This window comes from Cetorhinus maximus, chromosome 6, assembly GCF_964194155.1.
Source record: "Cetorhinus maximus chromosome 6, sCetMax3.hap1.1, whole genome shotgun sequence".
Lineage (NCBI taxonomy): Eukaryota > Metazoa > Chordata > Chondrichthyes > Lamniformes > Cetorhinidae > Cetorhinus > Cetorhinus maximus.
In genome coordinates this window covers 114,691,193-114,712,278 of record NC_135884.1, presented here as the reverse complement: position 1 = coordinate 114,712,278, position 21,086 = coordinate 114,691,193, and the positions used below count along the sequence as shown (strand labels likewise).

The following is a 21,086-nucleotide window of genomic DNA, read 5'->3' as shown; positions in this document are numbered from 1 at the left end:
GTCCAGTTCTGTGTCTCTGACATCCTGGAATCATTTATGATCTCATTTCGTCATTCCAGAAGATTCCTGCTAATATCACATTTTAATGCGACAAAGAGAAACCAAAACCCACCAGAAGAGGTTGGGATAGAAATTTGTTTTGGGCAGTAGTGCAAGACAAGTGATATTGTATCCACCACACGTTATACGAGCCACATAACATTCAGTTCTGTTGACTTAAATACAGCTGAACATCAGGCTTAGAATATAGCAGTCGGGCCATGTCTTTTCCATCCATTTTGTTCTACCCCGTGATCTCTAACTTGGGACCGATTTCATGATTTGGAGCGTTCCAGTAGTATATGTATCACCAAGGTATATTCACGGAAATATTAAACTAAATGCAGAGCAATTTATTAAAGAACTGATGACTTCATGACTCTTCACGTTTATATATTTTCATTTAATGCACAATTAGCTTGAAAGCAAGCTGTTTAAGATTTTTTTATGCATCAGTGGAGCAAAGATCAAGTCTCTTCATAGTATTGTTTTGTGAATTGTATCACGTTGAATGTAAAAAGATGTGATCATATTAGAACTGTGTTTTTCTGACAAAAAGCACTAAACAGGAGCAGACACATTCCTTAAATGAGAGAGAAGATTTAGAAACCCAATCAATTCTAGTGCACATCCTTGTGGCCAGTTCAAGGAACATCATTGGCAGAATGCCAGAAGCAGATGCCCCTCTAAATCAATATTTTTTTTGTTGTTCTTTCACAGGGTGTGGGCATCTCTGGTTAGGCCAACATTTATTGCCCATCCCTAATTGCCCTTGAGAAGGTGGTGGTGAGCTGCCATCTTGAATGCTGCAGGCCATGTGGTGTAGGTGCACCCACAGTGCTGTTAAGAAGGGAGTTCCAGGATTTTGACCCAGCGACAGTGAAGGAAGGTTCCAAGTCATGATGGTATGTGGCTTGGAGGGGAACTTGCAGATGGTGATGTTCCCATGTATCTGCTGCCCTTGTCCTTCAAGGTGGTAGAGGTCACGGGTTTGGAAGGTGATGTCAAAGGATCCTTGGTGAGTTACTGCAGTGCATTTTGTAGATGATACACACTGCTGCCACTGTTCTTCGGTGATGAAGCAACTGAATATTTAATGTGGTGGATGGGGTCAAGTGGACTGCTTTGTCCTGGATAGTGTTGAGCTTCTTGAGTGTTGTTGGAGCTACACCCATCCAAACAAGTGGAGAGTATTTAATCACACTCCTGACTAATGTCTTGTAGGTGGTGGACAGGCTTTGGGGAGTCAGGAGGTGAGTCACTCGCTGCAGGATTCCAAGCCTCTGACCTGCTCTTGCAGCCACAGCATTTATATGGCTAGTCCAGTTCAGTTTCTGGTCAATGGTAACCCCCAGGATGTTGATGGAGGGAGATTCAGTGATCGTAATGATATTGAATGTCATGGGGAGATGGTTGAATTCTCTTTTGTTGGATATTTTGAGGAACTGGAAGGGAAAGAAAAGTGAAGGAGTATTTTTTGTACTAAGTACCACTTCTTTAATAGAAGAAAATTACACTTTTACCAGATACATCAGTTTTAAAAAATCAACTTTATCAAGGTATTATGCCACTTGAGTAAAATATCACCCCTCATATGCTGCTTCGTGATATTGATTGAGGAAGTGTCCTAGAAAAACTGCATCACAAATTGTGGTTGGTAGTGTAGGAGTGGCAAGGAGGGATGTGTCTTCAGATTGGCAAGAGGATGTAACACTAGGAAGCCTCACTACGGACTGGGTTTAATAATACTAGATTCAAGCTTTACCTAGGAAGGGAGAGGTTGATTTATATTTGTTTCTAAACTAGCGCAGGACAATGGCCAACTTCTAGTTCATGTTATAATCAAAAAATGTGCGGTAAACATCTTTCCATTTATCATATGTCCTCTCTTTCTGTAATAAGGTATTAACTGCAGAGCTAATAATATCAAGAAGGATTTTATTACCTTGCAATAGATTTAACTGCCAGATAAAACTCCTAGAAATCATGTGTTAAACCCCATTGAGGAAAAACTATTACAAAATCAGTGTTATTCTTAAATATCTAGAGGTGACATGAAGTAATTTTGAAGTTTTGGTTTTTTTTAATGGTTTAGAAAGCACAAGTAAAATCATTCATTTAAGAAAATGTGCACTCAAGTGGCATTCTGCAGTATTCATCCAATGGAAACAAAAATTTAGGGGTAGGGAAACTGAATATAAATGTGTGTTCATTGAAGCACTGATTAACTTTTCTTTTCATGTACTACCCAGAAAATAAAAATAGATGGTTTTAGTTTCTTTTACTTTGACTCTTCTATGTTGAAATCTCATTCACTCATTCTTGGATAAGAAACGCTAGATCTGCGATATTTGCCATTAAATTTTTTCTGAAAAGGCCCTAGTCTGTCAAGGTCTAAATGAATATATGTTGATAAATAATATAATCCATTTTGCCATATGAGACAGTTCTCCTAGGCGGGTGGTTATCTCTTTGACTCATCACTACTGGTGATTAGTTCATATCTATTCACAGATTGACTAATTATTTCCTTTTGTTTGTTTCATGTGATCCCCACAATCCTTGTCTAGCTGCTCTATTCAAAATACACACAATTATGTGGATGTATAGAAGAGCTGTTTGGGTCAATTCTGCTTAAGAAATCGAATGATTCAAATGGTAAAATACTTTTTTGAAAATAAGTCCTTTTTAAAATCACTTTAGGATGACTTTCATTTGTCTCTGTCCCATTTTGATTGGCTAGTTGAACAACAACTTGTATTTCCTCTGGTATTCAAGCCGAAGTGGCTACATGGAGGAAGGCTATTTGATCCTACAGATGTCAAATCAATTTTTACTTTATGCCCAACATTTGAAAAATAGTGAATGTGACTCCTCTATTCAAGAGAGGGGGACAGAAAGCAAGAAACTACAGACCAGTTAGCATAACATCTGTCATAGAGAAATTGCTGGAATCTGTTATTAAGGAAGTTATGGTGGAGCACTTAGAAAATATCAATGCAATCAGGCAGAGTCAGCATGGGTTTGTGAAAGAAAATCATGTTTGATTAATTTATTGAAGTTCTCTAAGGAAGTAACAAGCAATGTGGATAAAGGGGAACCTGTGGATGTGCTGTACTTAAGAGCTCCATATTTGACAAGGTTCCACATCAAAGGTTACTAAGCAAAATAAGAGCTCATGGTGTAGGGGGTAACATATTAGCATGGATAGAAACTAGGAGCAGGTGTAGGCCATTTGGCCCTTCGAGCCTGCTCTGCCATTCATTATGATCATCGCTGATCATCCAACTCAATAGCCTGCTCCCGCTTTCTCCCCATACCCTTTGATCCCTTTCGCCCCAAGAGCTATATCTAACACCTTCTTGAAAACATACAATGTTTTGGTCTCAACTACTTTCTGTGGTAACGAATTCCACAGGCTCACCACTCTCTGGGTGAAGACATTTCTCCTCATCTCAGTCCTAAATGGTCTACTCTGTATCCTCAGACTGTGACCCCTGGTTCTGGACTCCCCCACCATCGGGAACATCCTTCCTGTCTAGTCCTGTTAGAATTTTATAGGTTTCTATGAGATCCCCCCTCATTCCTCTGAACTCCAGTGAATATAATCCTAATCGACTCAATCTCTCCTCATATGTCAGGCCCACCATCCCAGGAATCAGTCGGGTAAACCTTCGCTGCACTCCCTCTATAGCAAGTACATCCTTCCTCAGATAAGGAGACCAAAACTGTACACAATATTCCAGGTGTGGTCTCACCAAGGCCCTGTACAATTGCAGCAAGACATCCCTGTTCCTGTACTCGAATCCTCTGGCTATGAAGGCCAACATACCATTTGCCTTCTTTACCACCTACTGCACCTGCATGCTTACCTTCAGTGACTGGTGTACAAGGACACCCAGGTCTCGTTGCACATTCCCCTCTCCCAATTTATAGCCATTCAGATAATAATCTGCCTTCCTGTTTTTGCTACCAAAATGGATAACCTCACATTTATCCACATTATACTGCATCTGCCATGCATTTGCCCACTCACTCAGCTTGTCCAAATCACACTGAAGCATCTCTGCATCCCCCTCACAGCTCACCCTCCCGCCCAGCTTTGTGTCATCTGCAAATTTGGAGATATTACATTTAATTCCCTCATCTAAATCATTAGTATATGTTGTGAATAACTGGGGTCCCAGCAAAGATCCCTGCGGTACCCCACTAGTCACTGCTTGCCATTTGGAAAAAGACCCATTTATTCCTACTCTTTGTTTCCTGTCTGCCAACCAGTTTTCTATCCATCTCAATACACTACCCCCAATCCCATGCGCTTTAATTTTACACACCAATCTCTTATATGGGACTTTGTCGAAAGCCTTCTGAAAGTCCAAATAAACCACATCCACTGGCTTCCCCTCATCAACTCTACTAGTGACATCCTCGAAAAATTCCAGTAGATTTGTCAAGCATGATTTCCCTTTCATAAATCCATGCTGACTCTGTCCGATTTTGCCACTGTTTTCCACGTGCTCAGCTATTAAATCTTTTATAATGGACTCTAGAATTTTCCCCACTACTGACTTCAGGCTGACTGGTCTATAATTCCCTGTTTTCTCTCTGCCTCCCTTTTTAAATAGTGGGGTTACATTAGCCACCCTCCAATCTGTAGGAACTGTTCCAGAGTCTATAGAATCTTGGAAGATGACCACCGATGCATCCAATATTTCTAGGGCCACTTCCTTAAGTACTCTGGGATGTAGATTATCAGGCCCTGGGGATTTATCAGCCTTCAATCCCATCAATTTCCCCAACACCATTTCCCTCCTAATACTGATTTCTTTCAGTTCCTCCCTCTCACTAAACCCTGTGTTCCCCAACATTTCTGGTATGTTATTTGTGTCCTCCTTTGTGAAGACCGAACCAAAGTATGTATTTAGTTGGTCAGCTATTTCTTTGTTCCCCATTATAAATTCCCCTGTTTCTGACTAAGTAACCTACATTTGTCTTCACCAATCTTTTTCTCTTCACATACCTATAGAAACTTTTACAGTCAGTTTTTATGTTCCCTGCAAGCTTACTCTCATACTCTATTTTCCCCTTCTTAATCAATCCCTTGGTCCTCCTTAACAGGAGACAGAGAGTAAGCATAAGTGGGTCATTTTCAGGTTGGCAAGATACGACAAGTGGAGTGCCACAGGGATCAGTGCTAGAACCTCAACTGTTTACAACTTATATCAATGACTTGGATGAAAAAACCAAATGTATGGTTGCTAAATTTGCTGATGATACAAAAATAGGTAGAAAAGTAAGTTGTGAAGACGGCATAATGAGTCTTCAAAGAGACATAGGTTAAGTGAATGGGCAAAAAATTGACAGACGGAGTATAATGTAGGAAAATATGAACTTGTCCACTTTGGCAGAAAGAATAGAAAAGCAGCATATTATTTAAATGGAGAGAGATTACAGAACTCTTGAGGCGCAGAGGGATCTGGATGTCCTGGTAAATTAATCTCAAAAAGTATGCAGGTACAGCAAGTGAAAAGAAAGGCAAATGGAACATTGTTGTGTATTGCAAGGGGAATGGAATATAAACATAGGGATGTTTGGCTACAGTTTTATAGGGCTTTGGTGAGACCACATATGGAATACCGTGAACAGTTTTGGTCTCCTTATTTAAGATAGGATATAAATGTTTTAGAAGCAGTTCGGAGAAGGTTCACTCGACTAAAACCTATGATGGAGGGGTTTTCTTATGAGGAGATAAGAAGGTTGGACAGGCTGGACCTGCATCTATTGGAGTTTAGAAGAATGAGAGGTGATCTTATTGAAACATATGAGATCCTGCAGGGACTTGACAGGATGGATGCTGAAAGGATGCTTCCGCTTGTGGGAGAGACTAAAACTATGGAACACAGTTTAAAAATAAGGGGTCTTCCATTTAAGGCAGAGATGAGAAGATTTTTTTTTTCTGTGGGTGAGAGTCTTTGGAATTCTCTTCCCTGGAGAGCAGTGGAAGCAGGTCATTGAATGTTTTTAAGGCAGAGATAGATAGATTCTTGACTAACAAGGGAGTCAAAGGTTATCAGGGATAAGTGGAATATGTTGTTCAGGCCACAATCAGATCAGCCATGATCTTATTGAATGGCGGAGCAGGCTTGGGATGAATGACCCCTCCTAATTCGTAGTTTTGCAGTATGTTCGTACTTCCACTTTTACAGCAGAGATCATTAGACAGTGATCTTGGTTGATTTTCTTTTTCTTTCCCAAAGAGCATTAAAGAAATTGTAGCACCTTTATCATAACCTCAGTAGTATAGATCAGGGATCAGGCCTGACATATTGTCGCCTGCATAGTGTAATTCCACATAAGACAGGGCAATTAGCAACTGAACCATTGGCAGGCTACCCAGAAATGGTTTTAAAATTAAACTTTCTGGAAATAAATGAATGAAATTCATTAATAAAACTTGATATCTTTTCCTCTTGTGCCACACAGGTATCCCAGCGCCTGAGCCAGCCTGGGGTGGCAATAGGCTTGGCTTGGACACCATTAGGTGGTGAAATCATGTTTGTGGAAGCAAGTCGAATGGAAGGAGAAGGTCAGCTGACTCTAACAGGGCAGTTAGGGGATGTTATGAAAGAATCGGCCCATCTTGCAATAAGTTGGCTGCGCAGCAATGCAAAGAAATATCACTTCACAAATGGTATGTAAAATAAATTCTGTAATGAGAAGATCTGCAGTATAATCAAGTCCATTGACAGCTAAAGCCTTAATCTATGAAATATTCCTTTTGTAATGCTACAAGAGACAAAATAAATCTTGTCTAAGTACAGAGCATAGAGTACTGTGGCTACAAGAAAAAGTGAAAGGCTGGGAATTCTGTGGTGATAACTCACTTCCTGAGCTTCAAAGCATGTCCAAAATCTACAAAGCACAAGTCACAGATGTGATGAAATACTCTTCATTTGCCTGGATGACAACAGCTCCAACAACATGCAAAAAGCTCAACACCATCCAGGACAAAGCAACCTGCTTGATCGGCACCCCATCCACCCACTTTAAACATTTACTACCTCTGCTTTTGGTGCATAGTGCCAGCAATGTGTGCCGTTTACAAGATGCACTGCAACAACTCACCAAGTCTTCTTTGACAGCATCTTCCAGCCTCGTTACTTCTACCAGATAGAAGGACAAGGGCTGCAGACACATGGAAACACCACCGCCTCTCAGTTCCCCTCAAAGCCACACACCATCCTGACTTGGAACTATGTCACTGGTCCTTTACTGTTGCTGGGTCAAAAACCTGGAACTCTCTTTCTAACAGCAGTGCCAGTGTACCTACACCAGATGGATTGCAGTGGCTCAAGAAGATGGTTCACCACCACCTTCTTGAGCCAAGAACACTCACAACCTATGAAAGAATGTAAGAAAACATGGAGATGTAAGCTTTTTCTGATATAAAGTTTGCAACTAATATTTAGTATTCAGAGACCTGGAAGTAGACTGCTTTGGCATCAAAAATAGTGCCTCAGGTGTCAAGTTGACCTGGTCCAGACTGGATGACCTGGTTGGCCCAGGCTGGATGAAGCAGTATTCATTATGGTTGTGAGAAATGTTATTTCACCTTTTGATTGATGGTAGCAGAAGACACACACATCTTTCTATATTTTTCTCTTTTCTAGCCAGCAAATTTCTCCAATTAAAATTTATGGTTTGTAAGCATTTATGTATGCGCTAACTAAAGTATTCCATTCCTAGCAGCTAGTCATGATTGCACGTAGTGGTATTCATCAAGAATCCAATCTTGTACAAAATTAGCTCAAGTTCAGGGCACACCAATTAATTATTGCCGAATACCAATTTTTTTTTTGCATATTACTGAAGTACACTCAACCTTGCGTGCTTATGAACAGTCTAGTTTAAAGATTTGATTGAGTTATGTACTCATGATGATTAACTTCTCATCCACTGAGGCTTTTGCCTTGTATTTTTGCAATGTTCCATTAACATCCTTACCTAACAGAATGTGGAGTCAGCTTATTTTTTCAAAAGGTTTATTTTCCTATTTTTTCCTTCTTGTCAAGAGAAACATGCTGAACATTGCATTCTAAATGAAAAGTGTGTGTGAAATTACCATATTTTTCAGTTGACTGCAGATCTATAATTATAGTTCTCAGAGAACTGGGAGCAAAATCTGTAGATTGCACTGATATAGTGTAAGTACTTCTTTCAACCTATGCCAATCATATAATTAGTTCTCTGTGTAAAATTTGAACTTACTGAAGAAATGTAATAAAATTCCTATATTCTGGACCAAGCTATAAAGAAAAATGAAAGAAGAAACTTGTGTTTATATAGTACTTTCGCAACCTCCAGATGCCCAAAAGCACTTTACAACCATTGAAACACTTGTGAAGTGTAGCTGCTGTGCTAATGTATGGAAATGTGGCACCGAATTAGTGCATAGCAAGGACCCACCAATAACAATGAGATAATCTACTTTAGTGATGTTGATTGAGGGATATATATTTCCCAAGGCGAACTTTGGTTGTTGGGGGAGGTACTAGGTTGGAAACTGGATAAGAGACATTTTTTCAAATCCTTGTATGAATTTAGATAGTCTATTCCTGATTATTCATAGTTTTTTGTGCAAAATGATTGAATTATCTAATAGCACAAATTAAGCAACATATATTGCACTATAAAGTGGGAATTTAATGCTTAAAAGTTCAAATAATCAAAACATCTGAATTGAGGGGTAATATTGAGAATACAGGATTTTATGGGTAACTGCTCCTTGCCATATTTTTGATACTTATGTAGTTTTTACTAGTTGAGTAGTTGACTCATTTACGGAAGATAAAACCTGGATTTGTATCACTATTTCCATGGGCCCCTAGACAGAAAAGTATGGAAGCAGTGGTTATAAGAGAATTCTGTGTATGAAATTAAAGTTCTGCAGATAAAGTGAAAAATTATTCTAGAAGATGTGCCTGTTTAATATGGGAATATGGTGTTTTTGTAATAATAAAAATGGAAACTTTTCTGCCCCATTTAGCTGGTGGAAGCTTTGATCTCCTTGACAACACTGATATACATCTACACTTTCCAGCTGGAGCTGTTACAAAAGATGGACCATCTGCTGGTGTCACTATAGTAACCTGCCTTGCCTCTCTGTTCAGTGGCCATTTGGTGCGTTCTGATGTAGCTATGACAGGTGAAATAACACTGCGAGGCCTTGTTCTACCAGTGAGTATTTAAATTTCTGAAGAATGTTATCCTTAACTCTCACTCACATTACAATTATGCACAATATCAAGAAAATGTAGCCAGTTTCTAATATATAAGCTGGAGAAACTTTAAGAAATGTATATCGTTTTATTTTTATTCAAATATTAACAATTGCATTAATTAGATTCTTTGTGGCTCCAATTTAGTCTCATTCCTCACATTGCAGTTCTTTTTCTTGTGCAAGTGTGTTAAATGATGTCAGGGGAAGCCAGCCTTCAAATCAAATTACACCATTGTATCTTTCTTTTCAGAGAATATTCTACAATTATTTCATAGTTTTTATTGAAATATTTACTGGATGCGCGTGCTGAATGGTGACATCTTGCCCCTTTCTGAAACCTCCCATTTGGCAATACTTGTCACCATCTAACACGCCAAACTGCTATGATGGTGATGTGGCCTCTCTCCGCTCCTCCTGATATCTACTCCACCTTTTGAGCATCTTACTTTATTTGATCTCTCTCTCCTGCACCTGCACCTGTACCCGTAACCCCCCGCCCGCCCCAATACCCTTGATCATCTCCTTAAGGTCCAGCCTGAGTTTCTGACTGGAATATTCTCCCTCCTTTCCTCTCTCAGCCTCTGCACTGGACAAATCTTCATCCTTCGTGATTGCAATCTCCATTTCAGCTCCCATCCTCTTTCCAATGATTTCAGTTCCTGCTGTCAGCAATTAAACTCTCCCTCCATATAAAACCCTATGTTCACAGCTATCCTCTCAACCTTGCCACTCACAAGGCCACTCCACTCCTTCAGCCACATTCCCTGAGCTCCAAACAACTCTATTTTCTTCTGTGTCTGACCCTGGAATAAACTCTCCCTTACATTACATACAACAGTGTTTTTGAACTCCCATCTGTTTGGCCTTTAGCCGTTTATTCAAAATGCTACTTCTGCAGCTGTGGATCTGCAATTAATACCAAGAGCAGAAGGAAAGGGGCCAAATGGAGACACGACAAGGCAAAATGTCATGGTAGCAACTGTAAGGTTGCCTGAAAAGGTAGGCATCCATTTGACTTCCTGGTCGGATGGCTCACCTTATTCTGTGACATCTGGAGGACAACAAATTTTGAACAGGGCTATTATAATTCTGACAGCACATGCTTTCTGCCTAACAGAAATATAAACTAATTTCTGGGCAACTCCTCGATTGCTATGGGGAAGTACATGACTTTGAAAAGTATGTGAAAAGATTATTTGGGTTCATGTAAATGAAAACCTCCATAGCAAGGTAAGCATATATCCAACTGGAATACTTAGTTACCATTTTTTTTATTGATTCATGAGATGTGAGCATCACTGGCGAGGCCAGCATTTATTGCCGATCATTAATTGCCCTTGAGAAGGTGGTGGTGGTGAGCTACCTTCTTGAACCGCTGCAGCCCATATGTTGTAGGAACACCCACAGTGCTGTTAGGAAGGGAGTTCCAGGATTTTGACCCAGTGACAGTGAAGGAATGGTGATAAGCGGGAACGTAGGGTCTTGTAAAAACTCAGCAGTTAGGACATAAGCTTTTGAGGCATTTCCGAAATGAAAAGCTTTTAACCACCAACTGGAATTGACTGGTCGAGATTGGGACATCCAACGACTGGGCACTTTCCCTGAGAGAGCTGTGGGAGGAAGAGGGGGTGGTAAAGTACTGTGCAGTTTTTTTGCCGCATGGTCTGATATAGAGAGGCATAGAGTGAGGCATAGCAGTTTGCAAACTCAGTGGGTTCAGGTAATGCTAAATACACTGTAACCATTTAGGTAAACAGGAGATGGAGAGGCATGTCTTTGCAAAGTGTAAAATCTATTAACTTTTGAAGAAGAGGATTCAACCTCTCTTCAGTTTAATTGCACCTAATCTCAGAAAAGAGTGCCAATTGGTAAATAGTTCATTCAGTGATGGCTGTAATTTTGTTTGCGTTTTCCATAGACTAAACAGCCCAAAGAGATTACATTCAAATACAGCATTTTCTAATTTAGGATTTAACTTCTTTAACCAACAACTCTACCACCACTCTGTGGCAGAAGTGTTTTTCACTATTCCCATCTGGCCATTTCTGCCTCAACAATGTCAGTTTCTGTTGGAATCTCAGATGATCTTGTTTAAGTACCCCGCCTCCCTTCATGTTGCAAATTGGCATAGGGACGCGAGAATAAGGGAAGTAAACACGTGGCTAAAGGAGTGGTGCGGTAAAGAGGGGTTCCATTTCGTGGGGCATTGGCATCAGTATTGGAACAGGAGGGATCTGTACCGTGGGGACGGTCTCTACCTGAACTGATCTGGGACCAATGTTCTAGCGAAAAGGGTAAATAGGGTGGTCAACAGGACTTTAAACTAGAAAGTGGAGGGGGAGGAAAGGGTAAAACTCCAAGAAGTATGACTAATGGGAAACAAAGCAGCAGGTTAGCGTGTGAGGGGGTGGATTCAACTTCATGGAAAATTATGAAAAAACTGAAAAGAAAGGAGAGCCCAGGAGAGGCTATTAAAGTCTCCAGAACACAAAGTAGGACAGAGTGTTTGGAAAGGGCTAGGAATCTAACTTCAAGCACATCAGATAAAGGGACGACAATGAGAAAGGGGACGGGAAATACAGGACTGAAGGTGTTGTATCTGAATGCACGCAGTATATGAAATAAGGTAAATGAGCTTGTGGCGCAGATTGAAATTGGCAGATATGATGTGGGCATCACGGAGACATGGCTGCAAGGGGATCAGAACTGGGAGCTAAATATCCAAGGATATACATCCTATCGAAAAGATAGGCAGGTTGGCAGAGGGGGTGGTGTTGCTTTGTTAGTAAGAAATGAAATTAAATCGATAGCAAGAAATGATGTAGAGTCAGATGATGTAGAATCTGTGTGGGTAGAGTTGAGGAACCGCAAAGGTAAAAAAACCATAATGGGAGTTATGTACAGGCCTCCGAACAGTAGTCAGGATGTGGGGCACAAGATACACCAGGAGATAGAAAAGGTGTGTAAGAAAGGCAAGGTTACAGTGATCATGGAGGATTTCAATATGCAGTTAGACTGGGAAAATCAGGTTGGTAGTGGATCCCAAGAAAAGGAATTTGTGGAATATCTACGAGATGGCTTTTTGGAGCAGCTTGTGGTGGAGCCCACTAGGGAACAAGCAATTCTAGATTTAGTGATGTGTAATGAGGCAGATTTGATAAGGGAGCTTAAGGTGAAGGAACCCTTAGGAGGAAGTAACCATAATATGATAAAATTTACCCTGCAATTTGAGAGGAAAAAGCTGGAATCAGATGTAACGGTATTACAGTTGAATAAAGGCAACTACAGAGGCATGAGGGAGGAGCTGGCCAGAATTGACTGGGAGATGAGCCTAGCAGGAAAGACAGTGGAACAGCAATGGCAGGAGTTTCTGGGAGTAATTTGGGAGACACAGCAAAAATTCATCCCTAGGAGGAAAAAGAAGCATACTAAAGGGAGGATGAGGCAACCATGGCTGACAAGGGAAGTCAGGGACAGCATAAAAGCTAAAGAGAAAGCATACAATGCGGCGAAGAGCAGTGGGAAACCAGGGGATTGGGAAGCCTACAAAGAGCAACAGAGGACAACTAAAAAAGAAATAAGGAGGGAGAAGATTAAATATGAGGGTAAACTAGCCAGTAATATAAAATAAGATTGCAAGAGTTTTTTTTAGATATATAAAGGGTAAGAGAGAGGCAAAAGTGGACATTGGGCCGCTGGAAAATGACGCTGGAGAAGTAGTAGTGGGGAACAAAGAAATGGCGGAGGAACTGAATAGGTACTTTGCGTCAGTCTTCACAGTGGAAGACACGAGTGACATCCCCAAAGTTCAAGAGAGTCGGGGGGCAGAAGTGAGTATGGTGGCCATTACCAAGGAGAAGGTGCTAGGAAAACTAAAAGGTCTGAAGGTGGATAAATCACCTGGACCAGATGGATTACACCCCAGAGTTCTGAAGGAGATAGCTGAAGAGATAGTGGAGGCGTTAGTGGTGATCTTTCAGGAATCACTAGAGTCAGGGAGGGTCCCAGAGGACTGGAAAATCGCTAATGTAACCCACCCTGTTTAAGAAGGAAGTGAGGCAAAAGACGGGAAATTACAGGCCGATGAGCCTGACCTTGGTCCTTGGTAAGATTTGAGAGTCCATTACTAAGGATGAGATTTCAGAATACTTGAAAGTGCATGGTAAAATAGGGCAAAGTCAGCATGGTTTCATCAAGGGGAGGTCATGCCTGACAAATCTGTCAGAATTCTTTGAGGAGGTAACGAGTAGGTTAGACAAAGGAGAGCCAATGGATGTTATCTACTTGGACTTCCAGAAGGCCTTTGACAAGGTGCTGCACTGGAGGCTGCTCAGTAAGATAAGAGCCCATGGTGTTAGAGGCAAGGTACTAGCATGGACAGAAGATTGGCTGTCTGGCAGGAGGCAGAGAGTGGGGATAAGGGGGTCCTTCTCAGGATGGCGGCTGGTGACTAGTGGAGTTCCGCAGGGGTCAGTGTTGGGACCACAACTTTTCACTTTATACATTTATGATCTAGATGAAGGAACTGAGGGCATCCTGGCTAAGTTTGCAGATGACACAAAGATAGGTGGAGGAACAGATAGTATTGAGGAGGCTGGGAGGCTGCAGAAGGATTTGGACAGGTTAGGAGAATGGGCAAAGAAGTGGCAGGTGGAATACAACGTGGAGAAATGTGAGGTCATGCACTTTGGTAGGAAGAATAGAGGCATAGATTATTTTCTAAATGGGGAGAGAATTCAGAAATCTGGAGTGCAAAGGGACTTGGGAGTCCTAGTCCAGGATTCTCTTAAGGTTAACTTGCAGGTTGAGTCGGTAGTTAGGAAGGCAAATGCTATGTTGGCATTTATTTCAAGAGGACTAGAATATAAAAGCAGAGATGTGCTGCTGAGGCTTTATAAGGCTCTGGTCAGACCACATTTAGAATATTGTGAGCAATTTTGGGCCCCGTATCTCAGGAAGGATGTGCTGGCCCTGGAGAGGGTCCAGAGGAGGTTCACGAGAATGATCCCAGGAATGAAAGGCTTAACATATGAGGAATGTTTGAGGACTCTGGGTCTATACTCAATGGAGTTTAGAACGATGAGGAGGGATCTGATTGAAACTTACAGAATACTGAAAGGCCTGGATAGAGTGGACGTGGGGAAGATGTTTCCACTAGTAGGAGAGACTAGGACCCAAGGGCACAGCCTCAGAGTAAAGGGAAGACCTTTTAGAACAGAGATGAGGAGAAACTTCTTTAGCCAGAGAGTGGTGAATCTATGGAATTCATTGCCACAGAAGGCTGTGGAGGCCAGGTCATTGAGTGTATTTAAGACCGAGATAGATAGGTTCTTGATTGGTAAGGGGATCAAAGGTTACGGGGAGAAGGCAGGAGAATGGGGTTGAGAAACTTATCAGCCATGATTGAATGGCGGAGCAGACTCGATGGGCCGAATGGCCTAATTTCTGCTCCTATGTCTTATGGTCTTATGTTGCACATAAACCTATCAACCTGTAAAGTATTATCTTATAAAAAGGGAGTGTTATTGTCAGTTCTTCTCTTATGATAGATAAAGAATTATACAGGAGTTATTTATGATTAAATAATCAATTTTAGTTTTTGGAGGTACTGGAATCCACCTTCCTTATTTATTATCTGTTGAATATTTTTAATTTCTGTTTTCTATTAGGTGGGTGGAATAAAGGATAAAGTTCTAGCTGCACACAGAGCTGGTCTGAAGAGAGTTATCCTACCAAAACGAAATGAGAAGGACCTAGATGAGATTCCTGCCAATGTGAGAGAAGATCTGGATTTTGTAACTGCTTTTTGTTTGGATGATGTACTTAATGCTGCATTTGATGGAGGATTTCCAGCTGAATCAAGACCTAGTATTTTGAATAGTAAACTCTAAAATCTTTGCTACTTAAATCTGTTTCAATATAGGCTGAACTTTAATTCAAGTTTCATGATGCAACTAGCACACAATTTTTGAAGAAATTATTGTACTTGATTTGTGATGCTTTACAGAATAGAAGGATGCTGACTTGCACCCACAGATTTCTGAACTGTGCTATGTTGTCAAAGGCGGGGGTACAATGTGAAGGCAAAACACTTACCTTGGGCAAAGAGGGAAAATTATTTGGGGTCCATAATACCTACCTTTCAATGGCTAACTTTTGAGCTTATTGATTTGGGCTTTTTCAACAAGAAATGGCATATCACCTGGTGATAGAGAATAATATAAAACAAAAAAATGTTATAAATACATTAAATCTATTTTGCCAAAATTATTTTTTTTAAAAAGTTAGTAATATTCCTGTTACATTGTGACACACACAATCAAGAAATTTACTTGGACCTGTGCCCAGCAACAATAATGATGGATCTGTTATTAAAAACTTAGCTAATTTATAAAGTGATGGCCTTTAACCGTTAATGCTCTTAGCTGTAATGTTGGCATAAAATCTTCTAACCTAACCTAGACATGCTTTGTTTCTTTTGCCCAAACAAATTTGCAATAAAATCTTTCCCCATAATTTTTTTTTTAGGGGAGGGGATTGTGCTTTAGGCTCGATTATTTCCAATAATTTCTTAGTGATCACCATCTCAAGCCAAAGTTTATTCAGGAGAAAATCTAAACAAATCACAAACTAAAATTAAAGACTATTATTGCTAAAGCAAATATAATGGAGCTGTTGCTTTCCCACAATTCTGAAAAGAAAGTGACTTGCAACATGAAGAGTAATGGGGTAGTTCTGATTCCGTGCAAAGGACAACAGCTGGACTCTTAAACATTAAAACACTGCTTTTAAAGAGACATTGTCATCATTTGTTTCTGATTGATAGTTTTCTAATATGTGCAAACTATATTCTTCTTCCTCCATATAGATGGTAAATTTTATGAATTAGCAGAAAATGGTGAGGAACCAGCAGCACTTCCCAGTATGCAGGCCTTGTAAGTGAGGCTCCATGCCAAAAGCATGCATTCATAAACTTGTCCTTAGGAGTATAATCTAGTTTAATAGTTCTGCAGAAATCATGTGCTGATTGTGCACAAAAAAAAGGCATTATAAGATTAGCAGGCTCCCTGTTTTGCACTGCTAGCTGCATCTCCTTCCAGTAACCCCACATAATCCATCTATACTTGTATTGGCTTAATCCCAATTCCCTGCATTTTCATTGGGCACTCCTGTAACCATCCGCAAACTGCCTTAGGAGGAGAGACAAGACCTCTACAATGTAGTCGGGAACCATATGTCAACAATTTTGTTCAGGAGATAAATTGGTTATAATTTGCTGTATTCTACAAGAACCATGATCACAGCTATAGCAGAAGCGATTACAGAAAAGTCTACAAAAAAGCAAAGTTCTGCAGAATCTGAACTTAAAAATAAAAAATGCTGTAAATACTCATGAGTGTGAAATAAAGCTTTAATGGACTGGATTTTCCCCTCTTGACACTGAGCAAACAGCCATATGAACATTTCATAACCTGTCAGTGTTATGAAATATAAAAAGTCAGCCATTTAAAATCCCCTTGAGAATTTCCCCTTCAAATACATAAAAACTGTCAATCAAACACAGCCATTCATATTTTCATTGAAATAAATTTTAATCCATTTAACATCTAATCTGGTCCAAATAAATGCTCTGGGGATCTGGGTTCAAATCCTGCCATGGCCGATTGTGGAATTTGAAGTCTAATGATGATCACAAAACCGTTATCGATTGTTGTAAAAACCCATCTGGTTCATTAAGGTCCTTCCCCAAAGGGAAGTTCTGATGTGTGTGTGAATCCAGACTCTCAGCAATGTGGTTGACTCTTAAAATGCCCCCTGAACAAGAGCAATTAGGGATGGACAATAAATGCTGGCCTAGTCAGCGACACCTACATCCCATAAATGAATTAAAAAAAATATCAGTGACCATTATTAACTTAAGTGTTGTGAAATCTGTTTGGGTGAAATGACATGGTTGTTTAATCAGACACTGACAAATGTTTTCACGCTGAAAGATTGGAATAACCTTGGATGCTGGGGGAGGTAGCTTGAAAGACATATAAGCAGGGCACTGCTATTAAACTATTGAGAATATGTTACTAATAATCTTCCTGTGTAATTCTCTGGAAGCTGGGATCGCAATCAATAACCCATGTTGGCCCACTGCAGGTGGGCCTTCCTATTGTAGGAATCTGGTCTCTTCCACTTTGCCAAGATATTGATCTCTTGCACATTCTCAATTTTTATTGTCCCATCATTGTAACCATACAGCTAGCTCCTAAATTCTGGAATTTCCTCCTTGAACCTTCATCTTTGATCACCTGTGCCAATATTTCTGTAACTCTGTCAAATGTTGTGGTGTGCCTGGAGATGTTTTATTTGTTATATAAATGGTTTTGAATAGCAAAGTTCTGACAGGCATAAGCAACCACAATGCAAGAAACCTGCTCAGAAACAGTGCAGTGCCTCTCCTGGTCTATCATAGCACTGCAACCTTCACTAATACTTCTCAATTACCATTCTAGTTGATCAGTACACCATATTGCAATGCTATGCAGCTAGTAATAACATACAGGGACACACAAAGGGCAGAGATGAGATGTGAAAGCAAAGGGGTGTACTTGTTAGCCACAATCCATCCAGGCACACATTACTTTTGCACAAATGTAGCTGAAAATTGGAGCACCTTGTGACAAAGGTGTCAGGACAACTTCATACAAATTATGATCCTAATGGAGAATTAGTCATGAAATTCAGAGCCTGCAAGGGGGCTCTAATGCATTGTGGATTCCATTTATGCCCCCTGAATTGCCTTTTAGGCATCTTCCTTGGATTAATTCTAAAATGGATTTATTCCCCCAGTTTTCCTAAAAAAAACTGTATCACTGACTTGGTGATGCAAGATCCCCTGTTGCAAACTGAAGTGAGCCAGTATCATAAAGGTGTCCTGAAATTGCTATGGCATAACAATTCAGGGGGCAGATCTGGGGTGGAAACTATATTAAAGTTGGCAATTATATAGGGGCTTCTTCCTGAAGTCTGGCAGTAGTTTAATTTTCTAAATTTGTGCTTGGGATGTTGGTGTCATAGTCAAGGCCAGCCTTAATTACCTATCCACTATCTTGCACTGCTACAGTCCTTGTGGTGAAGGTACACCCACAGTGCTTCTCAAAAATGCTCAACGTCTTTTGTGGCTGTAGATTCATTTGGGTTGCAGTGGTGAGTTCCTCATCCATCTTCAAAGCTGTCACACCTTTCTTGCCAAGTTTGCCCACTTTTTCAGTGGTACTCAACAGTAATTTACTGTGGGGGTGGTGGGGAGATATCAAAAAGTTCCAAACTGATCAGATTATTAAATTCACCTAATTGTTCACCAGGGAGGGAGGGAGAGCGATCAATAAAAACGTGCAGGCATACATACTTATGAAGGCTTGCAGACTGGAAGCAAAACACAGCACTTCCAAGGTCAACTGAACTCACTTATTTCATCGTTATCTATTAAGTGCATTAACAGACCAATTTGACTCTTCACCCCATCCACACACACTAAACTCCAAATTGTAATGGCCTGGTAGGAACTGGTTATGCCCCTTAGTAGGTCCCTCAACAGTATTTCACACTATTGAGGGCTAAAAGGACCCTGATCCTGCTTTGGAATGTTTCCTTCCACTAAGAGTAGGACTACTGTGATGAGGAAGTGAGACAAATTAAGGGTACACATTGGTTGGCTCTAACAAAGACTGCTCTTCCCTTCCACCAGATCTTGCTTAAACCACAGTAGCCATATTTTAATCTCAGAATCCCTGACTGCCATCTTACCCCTGACAACAGTCAAAGTTCTAATTTATATTTCATCAGACCTAACTCAAACGGACTAAATATATCCACCAAGGATTCAGAACACTCCTATAGTAGGCTTGATAGTTGCACTTTGATCCTTCCCACCATTAAAAATTCAATAAGGAGAAAATAATATTTACAAATGTGTGCCTGGGTAAACTTGATCACATTCAGCCAAGATTTTCACATCTTCATGCCCTTCCCTTGGGTATGAAGTAATGGAAGGAAGCACAGGCTGATGAACAATCTAACAGGCTACATGGATGCTCCTCCCATGTCAGTTACCATTTTTATACCAGCTGATAGGGTAGTTGGTCCAAGATGGCATGAGTATTAAGAATTCTCCACACAAGTATGGGCCTGAGGGGGCCCACCCAAGTATCACACTGGACATCAAGCCAGAATTCAGAGCCTGAACTCTGTTTCCACTATGGGGCAGGATTCAAATCCTGCACCTCCTAACTTGGACAGGAATACTGTCAAGTCAAAGCCAAACCTAGCCAATGATGAATTGATGTGATCTAAACCTAGCCAGTGAGGTCTGGATTATGAAATTTGGATGAGCAAGGCTATTCACATAATTAGCATTATTCCAGAGTAGCAAACATGTAAAGACCCCTATTGCAGAATACAAGTGTTCTTAAATAATGCCAGCATTCTCACCTTTAAATTTTATCTGGGATTATGATCTCAATCCTAATTTTCCCTGTTAGTTTAACCTGTGGTCCCTTGCTCTGCTTTTGCAAGTTGAATTTCCAGGTTTATTTCCACAGTATTTTGTATATTGCAAGGTTCTCACCCATTTGTTCAGTCTGTGCTCAAACTTGTGCAGGACATGTTGTTCATACCTTTCCCTGTGAATACTTGGAAGTAATCATCTCACCCTATCCTGTGCTCACCCTCTTTCAGGCTTGCTTGCATCTTATATCTTCTGACTATTGAAATACTTAAGAATTTCTCCAGAAGTGTGGTTTTTCTAGGTCCATCTTTGCCTGATTACTATTCTAATGGTTTTCATGCATATTATATCCAGCACAGTGAATCCCATTCTTTTTGATGTGGGATCTGTTTATGCTCCATGTTATACCATTAAAATTTGTTGCACTTGTCAATAGCCTCCCACCTCAATTTGAGGAGGTTCTCATTTCTTGAGTCCTTTTCCTGATCTTCAGCTTCTATTCTTTGATCTGGAATTCAAAAATGCCAATTGAAGCACAACTGTTTGCAACAAGGCTTCTATTTCCAGTTTGTCAAGATTTACAAATGATTAAAATTTACTGCCAATTACACCAAAATTCCTGAGTTGAGCCTCTAGAAAATTATTTCCCTTCCAGAATTTGAAACAATCCCTCACTTTTTTTTAAAACCATGTGATAAGTCCAGGCACATATGCTGTAATGTTATGTCAGTCTGTTTGCTGTGCTCTCACAAATGCAACATATTACATTTCTGGTCCTGATTTTCAGTAGGAATAGCAATCACTTCAACCTATTAAGATTTTCATCTACAGTAATGGTTAAAATTTGAAATTGCACTCTGGGTTACCTTTTCTAAAGGCGAATGGGTGGATGGGGAGGCCATAAGATACTAAGTGAAATAAAGTCCAAGTTGCTCCTCACCTTTCCTCAGCTCAGTTTGGACAGTCAGAAAGGGGCATTGAGGTAGAAATGTGATCTAATAATGCAGCCTACATTGTGCCCATGCACACACAAGCTAACCGTAATAGCCAAGGATCAATCCAGATACACATCTCAAACACACAGCTAATTTCAGGGAGTCCCATGTTAGTATTCCGGATTCCATATCCATTCTCATTCCAGGTAATATTCAAAGCGCTTACCTAGGGAACCATTAACTGCTATACACCTGAAGTGACTGTTCTGGAATTTCCAGAGAACCATACCAAGTGCAGTTTTAGGAGGCAGCTATCAGTATTGCTTCAGTCACC

The 21,086-nt window shown here is 40.4% G+C and overlaps 1 protein-coding gene across 2 annotated transcripts in view; it reads left to right on the top strand.

Moving 5' to 3' along the window:
* Positions 1-16,743, top strand: part of lonp2 (lon peptidase 2, peroxisomal) — a 115,871-nt gene extending 99,128 nt beyond the window's left edge. Inside the window, exons 13-16 of one of the 2 annotated variants that reach the window (XM_078544323.1) lie at positions 6,523-6,730; positions 9,086-9,276; positions 14,989-15,093; positions 16,188-16,743. In XM_078544323.1, coding sequence (XP_078400449.1) covers positions 6,523-6,730; positions 9,086-9,276; positions 14,989-15,093; positions 16,188-16,208 — 525 coding nt within the window. In that variant the 3' untranslated portion in view covers positions 16,209-16,743. Of the gene's footprint in view, positions 1-6,522; positions 6,731-9,085; positions 9,277-14,988; positions 16,117-16,187 lie in introns of those variants that run through there. The other variant, XM_078544322.1, reaches the window with a different exon arrangement.
* Positions 16,744-21,086: the final 4,343 nt, after the last annotated feature.